This window comes from Bos indicus, chromosome 2 (assembly GCF_029378745.1).
Source record: "Bos indicus isolate NIAB-ARS_2022 breed Sahiwal x Tharparkar chromosome 2, NIAB-ARS_B.indTharparkar_mat_pri_1.0, whole genome shotgun sequence".
NCBI classification, from domain to species: domain Eukaryota; kingdom Metazoa; phylum Chordata; class Mammalia; order Artiodactyla; family Bovidae; genus Bos; species Bos indicus.
In genome coordinates, this window is record NC_091761.1 from 4924365 (window position 1) to 4939935 (window position 15571).

Below are 15571 nucleotides of genomic sequence, written 5' to 3' on the forward strand. Positions count from 1 at the left end.
TACTTCTTTGAAATTTACAAACTGATACTTGCTTTATATCATTTTGATTAATTATTTTTAATTTAGGGTGTTAATTATCTCTTCATATTGTGGCACTGGTCGTAAGGAATCTGTTACCATTTGCTGAGACGAACAACCAATTCATCAACCAATTCATTCACTATGGGTAACCACTATAGTGTAAATGATTTTAAGAGCGGGATATGAGGCGTTATAGACATGTCTAAAGCCTCTAAGGACTGTTAGAGAGCTCAGTTTCTCTGAGAGTTAAAATTGGGGATCCTTTTATATTAAGAAATAGTGTTTAAATGGCACGTGTTTGCACTGAGTTGCTCAGTTGTATCGACTCTTTGCGACTCTATGGACTGTAGCCCGTCAGGCTTCTCTGTCAGTGGGATTCTCCAGGCAAGAATACTGTAGTAGGTTGCCATTTCCTATTCCAGGGGATCTTCCAGACCCAGGGATTGAAGCTACATCTCTCTATCTCCTGCATTGGCAGGCGGATTCTTTACCACTGGGCCACCTGGGAATCCCACTGTTTATTTGTTGATATCAAATATGACTTTTAAAAAGCATTTTTTAAAATATTTTTTTAAGTTTACAACTTAATTGCTGAAACCAGTCTAAAGTTTTTTTTAATATCATTTTGATAACTTCTAAGTTTTACCATATAATTTCTAATGTACTCTTTTCCTAAGTCTTACAATGTATTCGCCGAAGTACATTGTCTACCTTGATTCTATCCATCAGTACTTTCTTACCATGGTGACTTCCCACTTTCCCTCCATTGTGCCACACCTGATGGGTAGATACTCAGATTCTTACAAATCTCCTCAAAAATTGATGAGAATTCACAAGTTTCACAGTCGTTATCACATGTCGTGTCCTTGGTCGGGAAGTCCAAGGTAAAGTGTAATAGATGCGTTTTGGAATGACTGCTCAGTTCATGGCCTCTCTTCTATCTTTGGGAGTCTTTCTGTCTTCTTCCTTTCTCCCAGCGCTGCGCCTCTGCTTTGGCTATAACCTGTTGGACATCCTCTATTGCCATGACCTGTTAGATCATCTCTTCTGGGCACTTAAAATTGAGGTCCAAGGCACCAAAATTTATCAGTGGTGAGAGCTAAGTCTCTAGTGAAAGGTCCTTGAGTTCCCTTTCTGAGCTCTCTGAACTGCCCTGGTTCCTACCCTTCTAGAGCCTTTAACCATTCATCCCGCTGTGATTCTGGAAAGATTGTTCTGGAGTTAGCCTGAAATGATTTGTGTTGTTTGCAGCTGAAATAAATTGAGTCATAAGAACATGTCATGAGTATGTTATTGAAAGCATTCCAAAAGGCAGTTAACAATTTTCCCTTTTGCCTCCTGCTTTAGTTACCTCTGCTGGTACCTGTATCTTTTGCCTTCCACCCTCAATAATGTAGTTAACTTCTTAACTTTGTCATCACCAATAATTAAATACCTGTTGTCTGCACACCTTTTATGGCTTAGTTTCGTATAAATCACTTCCTGGCTTTCAGAATATCACCTTTGTAATAGTGTATATTATACTATTGTTACTGTATATGTGGCCAGCTCACTAGATAAAACTTCCTTAAGGTCAGGCACTGAGACATGTTCAGCCTTGATTCTTAGCACCTTGTACATGGTAGACTTGAAGCAGATACTTGTTGAGTTAATTATTCCTCACTTTAAATTATTAACATTTAATTCTTATTATTCATTCAATGAATTCTTCCTATGATTTTGTGTATACCAGACACCCTTCTGCGCTCTGAAGCACAGAGTGTGCCTTCTCAGTGACGACAACAGGCCAAAAAATGCCTGCCTGTTTAGGCGTCACACTCTAGATAGTTAATTTTTTCATCTATATTCTTTTAAAACATAAAAAATTAAATTATGAAATACAGCCAAAAGTAAGCTTCTATCCATATATGGAGTACTATATCTTGTACAGTATGAAAAAATTCTGTAATTTCTCCTGTCCTAATTTAATAGATAAATGCCAGTTTTATTGGGGTAACAGGGTGTATGACTGACAAGGAGTACAGTGCTATGCTGTGAGTGACCCATGATAATAAAAGAAAAATACCTTTGGGAAATTTGAAAAATTTATGATTTTAAAAAATTTCTTGAATATGTTATATTTGAATGAATATATTTATAGCAGTTACTATGTCTTTGAAACTTTGCTGTCAAGATGGCAGTGAAATACAGAGGGGAAAAAGCCCTCAATTTTTTATATTATAAGCTTATTTTATAAGCCTTTCATCTTGTCACTGAATTGTCTTACTACTTAATTATTTCATCCCATGATATGGTGGGCTTATACTTTGTTTCTTTGCTGCTTGAGAATTGGTTTGTGCTAAAGTAAGTCCAGGTAATGTTCGTCATATATTATAAAGAAAAATACCGGCTCAACATATTTTTAAGGAGGGAAACTCAAACACAGAAGTACTTTACTTTTTAAGCCAGAATATTAATTACCGTATTACGGAGAGTTCAGATACTAGAAGGGAAAAAATTCCCCACATTTTAGTTGTTAGTATTTTGACATGTTTAATTTTACATGTTTTTCTCTGCATTTACAAAAGCACAGCTATAATATACTTGTATCACCTTTGTACCCTAGAGTTTTCAGATTACTTCATGTGATGTTATATGTTAGTATTGTTAGGTTAGTCAGTGTTTTCCCTAAAACTTTTTTTTTTTGTGTGCCAGGGTTACTTGGATGTATGACCAAGACTGCTCTAAACCTCAGTTTTTTTTAAAAAAAAAAATAGCTGAAAAGTTTAACATTTTTACTACCAAACTTTTTTTTTACTTTTCTAATTTTTTCTCCCTTAATTTTTCAGAATGAACCTAGTGATCGAGAAGATAGCCTCAACAAAAGACATCAGGTGACAGACTCTGACAATGATGACCCCTCCAATCTTAATGCCAGTGACTCTGAAAGTGAGGAACTCCAGAGACAAAAGGACAGTGACTCTGAATCTGAAGAGCACGCAGAGCCTCCTGCCAGTGATTCTGAAAATGAAGACGTCAATCACCATGGGAGTGACTCTGAAAGTGAGGAGACCAGGAAATTACCTGCGAGTGACTCTGAAAATGAGGAACTGCTTAATGGACATGCAAGTGACTCAGAAAATGAAGATGTTAGGAAGCCTCCTGCCAGTGATTCAGAAGTTGAAGAGCTCCCCAAAAGTCCTGCCAGTGACTCGGAAACAGAAGGTGCTCCAAAACCTCAAGCCAGTGACTCAGAGAGTGAGGAACCTCCGAGGAACCAAGCCAGTGACTCTGAAAATGAAGAGCTCCCTAAACCTCGAATTAGTGATTCTGAAAGTGAGGAGCTTCCCAAGCCTCGGATCAGTGACTCAGAAAGTGAGGAGCCTCAGAGGACTCAGGCCAGTGACTCTGAAAATGAGGAGCTTCCCAAACCCCGAATCAGTGACTCAGAAAGTGAGGACCCGCCAAGACAACAAGCCAGCGACTCGGAAAATGAAGAGCTTCCCAAACCCCGTATCAGTGACTCAGAAAGTGAGGATCCCCCACGGCACCAGGCCAGTGACTCGGAAAATGAGGAGCTTCCCAAACCCCGAATAAGTGATTCGGAAAGTGAGGACCCCCCAAGGAACCAGGCCAGTGATTCTGAAAATGAGGAGCTTCCCAAACCCCGAGTCAGTGACTCTGAGAGTGAGGAGCCTCAGAAGGGACCTGCCAGTGATTCAGAAACTGAGGATGCCTCCAGACACAAACAGAAACCAGAGTCTGAGGAGGACAGTGATGGGGAGAATAAGGGAGAGGATACGGAAGTGCAGAATGACTCCCTTCCTGCAGATGCCCATGTAGACAGAAAGCGGTTCAACAGTTCTGACAGCGAGGAGGAAGAACCTAAAAGGGCCAAAATTGACAGTGATGAGGATGAAGAAAAAGAAGGGGAGGAGGAGAAGGTAGCAAAGCGAAAAGCTGCTGTGCTTTCTGATAGTGATGATGAAGAGAAAGCATGTAAGGAATTATTTTGGGCTGTTTATCAGTAGTTTTACTTATTGTCTAAACTTATAATATGAAGCATAGTTCTGGCTTATGCGATCTTAGTTCCCCAACTAGGGATTGAACTCAGGCCCTTGGCAATGAAAGTGCAGCGTCTTAACCACTGGACACCAGGAAATTCCCTCATTGGCAAGTCTTAATATTAAATTTCCTTTGAATTCTTTGAGCAGTATTTGTTAAGTTCTGACTGCTTCAGGCTGATAAGATAGATTGCATGATAATGGCAATATGAAAGATTTACATGAAAATTTTTTGTTTGTTTTTTACTAGAAAGGGTAATGTTCAAGGAAATATGATTACATGAAAACTCAGCTGTATCCAGAGTTAGCGGTGGGTCTCTTTGACAGCTAATGCACTGCATCCCATCCATACAGTGACTGAGCTCCCACGGGTACCTGTCTTCATTTGTTAAACATCATTGAATGCCGGGAAGTTTGTGAAGTACTCTTATTTAGAGACTCAGTGTCTCCACAGAGTATTCCAATCTTTACTACTTGATTACTTTTTGATGAAATATCTTCTTTGGAAGAGACATTCCCCAATACCTGACAGTTATTAAAGGAGAAGGGAAAAGAGCAACATATGTGCAGTTTGAAATTCCGGATTGAGCAGTGATGGATAATTGAGAAATGGGGATTCCACAAAAGAATATCCAAGCCTTAAGAGTTCTGCTAATACTAGGCAGCATGAAAGAGATTCTAGTCTTATTTTCTTCGTTCCCCCAAAGGAAAGGTAGCTATTGATGCCCACTTTATTTTGGTGAAAAACTTCATCTTTTGGCCTCTTTTTCCTAACATCTTCTTAATTGTAAGATGACTCTTGAGTGAATCTTTAAGTTTTTTTTATTCTAAACTGTGTTATAAGACCTTTCATTTTTGCCACATACTGCCATTTTAGAGCATCTGTTGTACGTTCTAACACAGTGACCATGGTGAATAAGATTAATGATGGTTTTCTTTTTCAGCAGCAGCAAAGAAGAGTCGTGTTGTCTCTGATGCAGATGACTCTGACAGTGATGTTATATCGGACAAATCAGGCAAAAGAGAGAAGACGATAGCATCTGACAGTGACGAGGAAGCGGGGAAAGAACTGTCTGATAAGAAAAATGAAGAGAAGGATCTGTTTGGGAGTGATAGTGAGTCAGGGAATGAAGAAGAGTAAGTGACCGTGTAACCCGAACTTCCCAGGGTTCATATAAGGTGGTAGAGAGGAGTTTGTCTTTCAAGTTATTTAAACTTACATTAAAATTCTGTGTTGAAGCGTAATACAGTATACCCTGCCTAATTACATGGCTGTGGGAGATGAAGGATTTTAATTCTTCAGCTACTGCTGTGTAGTACAGCATGGATGAATCTCAAAAACACTCTCTTACAAGTGAAGTACAGGGGACATGTTATCTAATTCCACTTATATGAAGTGCAGAACAGGCAAAACTAATCTGATGGTAGGTAGAAAGGTGGCTCCCTCTGGGACATTTATATATTGGGCTCACTAGAAAGGGTCACAAAGGAACTTTCTGGGAGATGCAATTGTTCTATTAAGGTAATGGTTACATAAATGTGTGCTTTTGTCAAAACCCATTAAAGTAGACACATGAGACCTACATGTCTTACTATATGTAAATTATACCCTAGTAGAAAAAGGTTTCATGATTCCTATGCAAATGAGAAGAAAACAAATGAAAATTGTTTATATTTTTTTTCTAGAAATCTTATTGCAGACATATTTGGAGAATCTGGTGATGAGGAGGAGGAAGAATTTACAGTAAGTATAAGATGGAAATATTTCCTCTTTATGTTTTTTTTGTTTGTTTTTATGGCAGTGGTTCTCTATTAAGAGATTTCAGTAAGTAAAAATAAACAACTATGATGTATCCAGCAGAATAATCTAGAAAAAAGGTATTCAGAAAGTGAAATGAAATGGTCTACAAAGGCATAAAAGGAATATAACAGGCAAATTGTATTAAGGACAGGAAGGAACACATTAAAGTACAATGAAAAGGCACTTTATAATGCTAGAGACTCACAATAGTTATGGAGCTTCTGATTATAGCAATGGCAGGCAATGTAATTTGTCCTTCTGCTAAGGACATCTACAAAAGCTAGACAAAATGTTTCAAAAAGTTGCTCATCATCATAAAAATGAGATAAAACCCAGCAGAAGGTAGGAACCTAAAGAGGTAAGCTTAGCATTTAGAATTGCTTTCTCTGGGCTATTCATCTAGTCAGGCTGAGAGGATAAGTTTATTTTCAGTTGCCTCAAGGCTCAAGAGACAAAACTTTGAGGTCAGGGCCTGTTGAGGTTAGGTGACCCTGAAAACCCAATGCTCTGAATTGAGACTCCTAAGATTAAGGGTGAACTGGAAGTTAAAATAGCCTTTGCTCAGATTTTAGGCTACCTTTGAGTCATCTAGCAACATGGTTTGCTCAGTCTCAGTCTCAGAAGTTTGATTACCGTGATTAGCCTGTTGGCTGGCTCTCAGGAACCTGATATATTCAAACAGAAATCCTTTCAGGACAGGGACTTCCCTGGCAGTCTATTGATTAAGATTGTGCTTCCACCACAAAAAGCTTGGATTTTATCCCTGATCAGGGAACTAAGATCCCATGTGCCAAAACGTTAAAAAAAAAAAACAACCTTTCAGGACAAAGTTAACATAATCATAGACCTCAAATTATTTCTGTAGTTTTTCAAATACATAATATGCACTTCACAATTTAAAAGAAAACAGTAGTAACAACAGATGGTAGAAATAGACCTAAGGGCTCTAGATATAGAAATTTTAGATAGTATCTGTGTTCAGCAAGATAAAAGATTAAAAAGTTTCTTAGAGCAAATAGTTGTGTGTGTGTGTGTGTTTAAATATTTGGAACAGAACCAAGTTGAGATTCTGGGGACTTTCCTGGTGGTCCACTGGTTAAGTGTTCACCTTTCAGTGCAGGGGAGGAGGGTTTGATCCTTTTCCAGGGAACTGGGATCCCACGTGCCGCAGAGCAGCTAAAGCCTGTGTGCTGCAACTCCCAAGCCTGCGCACTCTGGAGGCCGTACGCCGCTACTGGAGAGTCATTGGCTGAAAGGAGAGATCCCGCGTGATGCAGCACGGATCCTGTGAACCACACTGGGATGGTTAAATACCAGTGATGGTTAAACCACCACAACCAGGGTGGTTAAATACATTAATTATTTTTTTTATAAACTCTGAAACTGTGAAAATACAGTAACTGAAATTTAAAACTTGGTGGATGAGTTTAACAACAGATTAGACATATTTGACAAGAAAATGAGTGAATTGGAAGGTAAGTTAGAAGGAACTATGTAGAATGAAATACTGAGATATTAGTGTAGAAAATGTAAAAAACATAATGAGAAGGTTTAACAGGGTGAATTGGAATCCTCGAAGGAGAAAGGAAAAATATACGTATATCAGAAGCAGTATTTAAAGAAACAATTCATAAATCGTAGAGTCTAGAAATTCTACAGATTACAGGTAGGATAAATACAAACCAATCTGCCCCTAAATACATCACAATAAAATTGCAGGAAAGACTTGAAAGCAGCCAAAGGGTAATAAACAAGCACATTCAGAGAGGAGTGGGTTGCCATGCCCTTCGGGTCCAGGGGATCTTCCCAACCCAGGGATTGAACCCAGGCTTTCTGCATTTCAAGCAGATTCTTTACTGTCTGAGCCACCAGGGAAGCCCTCAGAGAGCAAGTTATTTTAATAGCTGACTTGTCAGCAGAAGTAAGAGAATCCAGTAACTAAAACTTAAGAGTTTTTTGTATTCTACAAAAATGAAGATTCCCTTCTTATTTCATCTTATCAAAATGCCAACTGAAAGAAATTGTAAAAGCAGAAAGAATATCTCAGGCAGAAAGTCAGGGATGCAGGAAGGAAAAAAGAGAAACAAAAGCATGTGGCTCAGTCTAAATGGGTAGTGGTCATGCAAGCCAGAGTCACGTTTGGTATGGTTTAAAATATGTTTAAAATTAAAACATGATGGCAGTAGCAAATTGGGCATTTACGTGAAATTGAAATGTTCACAGGTCTTTGCAAAGGTATGTAAAAATACATTAGTAGTCTTTGGTAAGTCAGGATACACATTGTAATCTCTAAAAATACTATTGGAGTGTGTAACTTCCAACCTAATAGAAAGGAAAAATGAAATAGTAAAAGCTAGTCAATCCAAAAGAAGGCAAAAAAGAGAAAAATAAAGGAAATACAGAACAGGGGGACAGTTAGAAAGTAGTACACGGTAAGATAGCAGATAACAAACTTTGATAATATCACACTGAAATGTATTGAGTGCTCCAGTTAAAGAACAAATTTAAAAAGACTAGATTTTTAAAATGAGTATATTTATACTCATTTCAAAATTTATCCAAAACAGAAGATAAAGAAACATTGAAAATAAAAGAATGGAAAAGGATACTCTCTCTGAACACTAACCACAAGAAAGCTGATGTAGCTATATGAATATCAAAGAGTTAGACTTTAAGGCAAAACCCATTGTTTGAGATAAAGAGGGTCACTTTATATTGGAAAAAGGTTTTAAATTGTACCTAGCCATGTACTTAGTAACATGGCTTTAAATACATATAACATATGCAAAGCAAAAATTGACAGAACTGCAAAGAGAATGCACAATTCTGTAAGTGAAATATAAACAATAGAACCATCAGACCAAAAAATACCACCAAAGATAGGAAAGAGTCTCTTTTTTTTTTTTTTTTAATTTAAAATTTTTGTTTGAACTGGACCTTCGTTATTGTGTGAGGGCTTTCTCTGGTGCAGAGAGCAGGGGCTACTCCAGTTGTGGTTTGTGGGCTTCTCACTGCCTTGGGTTCTCTTGTTGGGGAGCACAGGCTCTAGGCACATAGGTTTCAGTAATTGCAGCATTCAGGCTCAGTAGTTATGGCGCATGGGCTCAGTTGCTCTGTGGCATGTGGAATCTTCCCAGACCAGGGACTGAACCCACGTGCCCTGCATTGGCAGGCGGATTCCTATCTGCTATACCACCAGGGAAGTCCGAGAAGTTTCTCTTTTTATATAATCCAGACATAGAAACCCTTTGGAGATTATAAAAGATAAAAATATCTTCTATTCAGTGGCTTGCCTTTTCACTTTCTTAATGGAGTCTTTAATGAGCAAAAGTTTTTTATTGTAAATCTGCTTTACCAATCTTTTGCTTTATGTTGAAGGTTTTTTGAATTGTCGGAAAATTTTACCTATTCCCAGGGTTATAAAAACATTCTTGTGAGTAATTCTTTAGAATCTTGCTTATCTTTTCATTTAACTTATATAGTCTGTCTAGAATGAGTTTTTATGTGCAGTGTGTGGGCTTTCCTGGTGGCTCAGTGGTAAAGAATCTGCCTGCCAATGCAGGAGACACAAGTTAGATCCCTGGTTTGGGAAGATCCCCTGAAGAAGGAACTGGCAACCCACTCCAGTGTTTTTGCCTGGAAAAATCCCATGGGCAGAGGAGCCTTGTGGGCTGCAGTTCATGGAGTTGCAAGAGTCAGACGCGACTCAGTGAATAAAAAACAAACAAGTTCAATATGTATGAGATAGTCTAAGATTTCTGCCCCCCACCCCCTAGTTGACCCAGATTATTCTTTTCACTACTCTGTAGTGACATCTTTGTCATAAATCAAGTGTGTATCTTCTAGTCTTTTTCTGAATTATCTTTTCTGTTCCATTGGTCTATCCTTGTACTGTTAATGCATAACTCTGGATATTTGGTTTTTTATGTCCTTTAAGTTTGTTTTTCTCAAAGGTTGCCTTGACTTTTCTTGGTTCTTTGCATTTCCAAATAAAATTTAAACTTTTGCCAAACATAGAAACTATAGACAGCATTTTCTGAATGCAATGTAATTAAAAGTCTGAAACAAAATTGGCAAATAAAACAGCCTTGCCATCCAGAGAAAATTAAAACTTGTTAAACAGTTCTTATGTTGAAAAAGACGTCAGTACTTTCATTACTAAAGCAAGAGAGAATGAAAGTAGATGAATTTAGAGTATAGGTCAAGGTGGTAGAAAAATAGCAAATCCAAAGAAAATAGAAAAGAATTCACTCAATGAATGCCAGAGATTGTTGAACATTGCCCTCATGGGGCTTATACTCAACATTAAGCCACATTTACAAGGACAAGATATATTTTTCTAGTGTGGAGAATGGACATCAGCTGATAGGTTCAGTCCAGTGAGAAAAACAGCATACTAGGGAAGGCATTGGGAAGGCTTTTCTAAGTATAATGTGAAAGTTACAAGCTATGAAGAGAAGACTGGCCATTTAAGTTAAAAAATTGTGCCTGGAAAACATTACCATAAACAAAATCAAACTGTGTTTGCAAAACTGTACAGGTGTGAGGATTGTGCTGTTCCTGTCACATAACAAGGGCTGATTTCTCTCATTTTTAAAGAGATTTTCTATACCAGTAAGACAAAGATCCAGTGGGAAAATGGCCACTGGATATTGAGAGTTCACAGAGAAATAATAACAGATAGCTTTGAAACCTGAAAAATGCCCAGCCTTACTCATAATAAGTGGATGCAGAGAAAACTACAGAGATGTCTTTTGTTTTTCTCAGTGCAGAGATTGCTAATGTCAATGCTTGATAACCTGCTGTAGTCATGAGAAGGTGAGGAAACAGGTTCACTTGTGCTTTGCTGGAAGGAGAGTTAATGGTATAACCAATTTGCAGACAATTTGCAGATATTTCTCAAGATTTCAACTACACATATCTAAATGTCAATAGGGAAATATTTAAATTATGGCTGCAATTGTTTGATGAAATCAAAGCCTTAAAAACAAAGGTAGTTTATACCAATATCAGTTTGACTCCAGATTCTTTTGTTAGATGTGAAATGTGCACAACAGTATACCACACTCAGTGTGTATAATAAAAGAATGTAGTAAGTAGAAGTGCTTCTGTAAGCATAAGTGTTTCTGGAAGGAAACAAGAAAACCAGTAATGCTAATGGCTGGAGGGGAAGGAGCTTTTTTGCTATATATCTTTTGGTATCCAAGAGCAGGCAGTTACACGGAAGAGTCTGTAATGAGGTTGTGATAACTGACTAACTTACCCTGCATTTAGGGTTTTAACCAAGAAGATTTGGAAGAAGAAAAAAGTGAAACACAGGTAAAAGAAGCAGAAGATTCAGATTCTGATGATAACATAAAGAGAGGAAAACAGTAAGTTTGTTTTAAGGACTTTGTTAAAGAGAACTTTTAAAATGAGATGAAGACTAACAAACTTTGTTTTTCTTATTTTGGTTCCTGATTAAGTGTAGGAAAGAATCTTCCATTTTTGTTCTCCTGTCTACTTCTCTATATACAGTTGCTATCTTAAAATTATTTGTACTTGCTATTTTTCTTTCATTTGCCCTGTGCTTAGCTATCTTTGTGGAGCTATTTGGTTGTCAGGCTTTTTTAATTCATATCTCAGCTTACTTTTCAGTCTGAAAAGTAGCCCAGTAAAAGTTTGTTGAGAAAGAGAAAGTTGATTTAGGAGTCCCGGAGGGGAAAGTTTTAGGTACAGAATACTGCTTGATTGTATTTCACATACTTTTGTTGAGATGATAGGAATCTGTGCAGAAAAATCTGGTGTCTTGAAAGGTGCCAAACATAGAAAGATTTATTAGTTACTGTTAGGGTTATAAAGATGATACTGTAAATAATAGTTTCCTTCTTAATTCCTAGTGACATGCAAGATTTAAGCTGAGAGTTTCCAATACCTTTGGAAATTAAATTATATAAACCGTATCATCTTACTTGGCAGAGAGCATATTAGCTTCCTTGTTAAGTGTAAAGATTCAGGTGAACACTTAAGATGGCTTTTTGAGGCTCTTAGCAGATTTGTCGGAGAAGGCAGTGGCACCCCACTCCAGTACTCTTGCCTGGAAAATCCCATGGACAGAGGAGCCTGGTGGGCTGCAGTCCATGGGGTCAGACATGACTGAGCGACTTCACTTTCACTTTTCACTTTCATGCATTGGAGAAGGAAATGGCAACCCACTCCAGTGTTCTTGCCTGGAGAATCCCAGGGACGGGGGAGCCTGGTGGGCCCCCATCTGTGGGGTCACAGAGTCAGACACGACTGAAGCGACTTAGCAGCAGCAGCAGCAGCAGCAGTATTGTGTTCTGTTAAAAACAATTTTAAAAGTACTTGTACTTTAAAAAAAAAAAGTAGTACTTCATTGAGTTAGAATTTTTAAAATGGTGGTTCTTAACTCTTAAAAGAAGATGTGTATTTAAAAGAGAATTTATATTCTACTTGCTTTTGTGTTACTGCTTAGCATGGACTTTCTGTCAGACTTTGAGATGATGTTACAACGGAAAAAGAGCATGAGTGGCAAGCGCAGACGCAACCGCGATGGTGGCACTTTTATTAGTGATGCTGACGATGTTGTGAGTGCCATGATTGTCAAGATGAATGAAGCTGCTGAGGTGGGTCACTTCCGGCTTCATCCTTCTTTCTCTCACATAATTGGTTATATAGCCTATTTTGTTTTTTGGCCACACCTTGTGGCTTGCAGGATCTGAGTTCCCCAACCAGGGATTGGACTCATGTCCTTGGCAGTGAAAGCACCAAGTCCAAGCCACTTGAGCACCAGGGAATTCCTGCCTTTAAAAAAAAAACTTAATTCTTGCTTAATTTACATTAAAGATACTTAATTTTTTTTTTTATGATAAGCGTTTAATGTTCCAAATGTTAAACATGGAAATTTTTAGTAGTATGTTTTAGGGGAAAAAAATGAAGACTTGATTATTTAGTAAAATGAGCCTTTTTAGCTGAATTGGTTTGCCTTTTTCATAATATTTTGCTATTTTATTTATTTGGCTACACAGTATGTAATTCCTCAACCAAGGTTCAAACCTGTACCCTCTGCATTGAAAGTATGGCATGTTAACATCTGGACTGCCAGGGAAGTCCCTGGTTTGCTGTTTTTATGGAGGAATGATTTTGCTCTCAGGTTTGGCTAGTTTACCACAAAGTGACGTTTCTTCACATACAAAAAAATTATAAACTTATGTCTAATAGGTTTTAAACTCATGCGTCATGCTTTTGCCTGTGATTAAAAGATTACATTTTAAAATTGTGCTCAAATTGTAAAAATTGGCCAAATACAATGATTAAAAACAAGTCCTGCTCTTTTAGAGGCACTTGCTGAGGTATTTTGCTATGTGTATAGGATTTGTTCCAGATTTGTTCCCCTTCAAGGGTGAAGGGGAAAGCAGCTAGAGAGATCAGTAAGCAAGATTGGCCATGTGTGTTTAATCATTGAAATGTGTGTGTCAGGAGTGTGTCATTTTGTTTTCTGTGTTTGTAGAATTTAAATTTTCTACAGTTAAAAAAGCAGAGGAAATTCCTTGGTGGTCCAGTGGATAGGACACCAAGATTTTGTTGCCAAGGGCCTGGGTTTCAATCCCTGTTTCGGAAACTTAATGATTCCTGTGAGCCTTGCAGTGCAACCAAAAAAAAAAAGTAGGAAAAAAAATACCCAAATATCAAAGACTAAAAGTTTTTAATAACATATTCTTTTTGTTACAAACTGCATAGGTAGAATATTATTCTTGATGATAAACTAAATTTTTCCATGTATAATTTGTACATTGAATGAACTCTGAAAACCTGACATTTGTGCCAGTATTTTAAATTAAAATTGTTACTCTCAATTTGTAGATGTTAAAACTAATTATTCTAACAATTTTGTGGGTTTTGGCACTACTAAATGCCTATACTGTATGTAGTTCTTTCTTGTAGGAGAACCTCTAGTGTCTCAGAGAAGTTGCCACTTTGTTATATTTAAAGCTTAGAATTATAGTGTTAATAATTTGCTATTAGCAATTGTTCTCTGATGAATATGGTATATTAACACATATATATGAAATCTAGAAAGATGGTACTGATGAATCTATCTGCAGGGCAGCAGCTGAGACAGAGAGCAGGCTCGTGGGCATGGAGGGAAGGAGAGGGTGGGACAAATTGAGAGACTAGCATTAAAACATATACATTACCATGTGCAAAATTAGATAGCCAGTGGAAATCTGCTGTATTACTCAGGGAGCTCAAATCCAGTGTTCTATGACAACCTGGAGAGACAGGATAGGGTGGGAGGAGGGAGGGGACATATGTATATCTATGGCTGATTGATGTTCATATATGGCAGAAACCAACACAGTGTTGTGAAGTAGTTTTCCTCCAATTAAAAATAAATTATTTTAAAAAGTTAAAAACAAAAAGCCATTGCTTTCTTTTTACTTTTTTTTTTAGAAAAATCTTTTTCTTCCTATAGGAAGACAGACAGTTGAATAATCAAAAAAAACCAGCACTGAAAAAATTAACATTATTACCTACTGTGGTCATGCACCTTAAGAAGTAAGTGTTCTGTTTTCTTAAAAAAGTGCTTTCCTTTTAATGGAATGATATTCAAGCTATGTACTGGTGTTCTAGAGATGTTAAAGAATGATCAACTTCTATCAATTTACAGAAAAATAGTAATGAATAGAATTTCCTAAATTATTACTTTCTCAGAGATTTTTCTTAAACTTTTATGCCTGATAAAAACAGAACAGATAGCAAGCTGATGGTAATGAAAGAAAATTTGGAAACTACTAATTTTGTTCTTTATACACTATAAATTGGGTCTGTTTTCCCAGTATGATTGAGAGCAGAGCAAATCCTGGAAGACTGCTTGGAGGATGTATTGAACAAGACTCCTGCGACCTGTTATATCATGAATTTTATCTTTGAATTAGTACACCAATGAGCCAAACACATGGTCTAGGACTTTATACTAGAAAATTGCTACCTCTATGCCAACAGAGAAAATTATCTGTGCCAGACTTCATATATATAATATCATATTCCCTGTTAACATAATTGATCTGGTACATAAAATGGAATTTTAATAATAATCAGTATTTCGTTTTGATTTTTTTCTGCTGGGAGAGTGGTGGTATTCCTGCCTGCAAAGAATAGCATAATTCTGGGTTCTCTATTACTTGAAACAGTTTAAGGATCACTGTTCTCCTAGGTTCAACATAAGTTTTTTAGATGTGATAGTTGAAGCTCATTATGTCTGCACCACTCATACCAGCATTAGCCTACCCTCGTGTAAGTTGATGTGTTTTCAGGGGCGGGGGGGAGCAGGTTACTGTTAACAAACCATCTTTCTTTGCGTATCATGTCTGTTTCTTGAAAACAGGAACTAAATTTCATAGAGCTGTTGAAATCTATGAATAGGGGCTCAGTAAATAAATGCGTAATTTTTTTTAAGCAGTTTTTTGAAACATCACTAAATATATAAGAAAATCAAAGGAAGCTACAGTAGAACCAGCGTTCATTGACTTGACCTTCTTTTCCTTTATTGTTATTGTTTTAGGCAGGACCTTAAAGAAACATTTATTGACAGTGGTGTGATGTCCGCCATCAAAGAATGGCTCTCTCCTCTACCAGATAGGAGTTTACCAGCACTGAAGATTCGAGAAGAACTGCTGAGGATTCTGCAAGAGGTGAGAGGCAG

At 37.4% G+C, this 15571-nt stretch overlaps 1 protein-coding gene across 11 annotated transcripts in view; it reads left to right on the plus strand.

The window, feature by feature from the left end:
* IWS1 (interacts with SUPT6H, CTD assembly factor 1) overlaps nucleotides 1-15571 on the plus strand; it is a 49501-nt gene that overhangs the window by 16285 nt on the left and 17645 nt on the right. For 7 of the 11 annotated variants that reach the window (XR_011570254.1, XR_011570255.1, XR_011570251.1 and 4 more), the window contains exons 3-9: nucleotides 2850-3999; nucleotides 5009-5201; nucleotides 5751-5808; nucleotides 11140-11237; nucleotides 12341-12491; nucleotides 14342-14424; nucleotides 15431-15560. Coding sequence is in view for 7 of the 11 variants with exons in the window: in XM_070801810.1 (XP_070657911.1) it covers nucleotides 2850-3999; nucleotides 5009-5201; nucleotides 5751-5808; nucleotides 11140-11237; nucleotides 12341-12491; nucleotides 14342-14424; nucleotides 15431-15560 (1863 nt within the window). In the remaining 4 variants the exon portion in view is untranslated. The remainder of the gene's footprint in view (nucleotides 1-2849; nucleotides 4000-5008; nucleotides 5202-5750; nucleotides 5809-11139; nucleotides 11238-12340; nucleotides 12492-14341; nucleotides 14425-15430; nucleotides 15561-15571) is intronic. The other 4 variants (XM_070801814.1, XM_070801805.1, XM_070801840.1 and 1 more) reach the window with 1 other exon arrangement.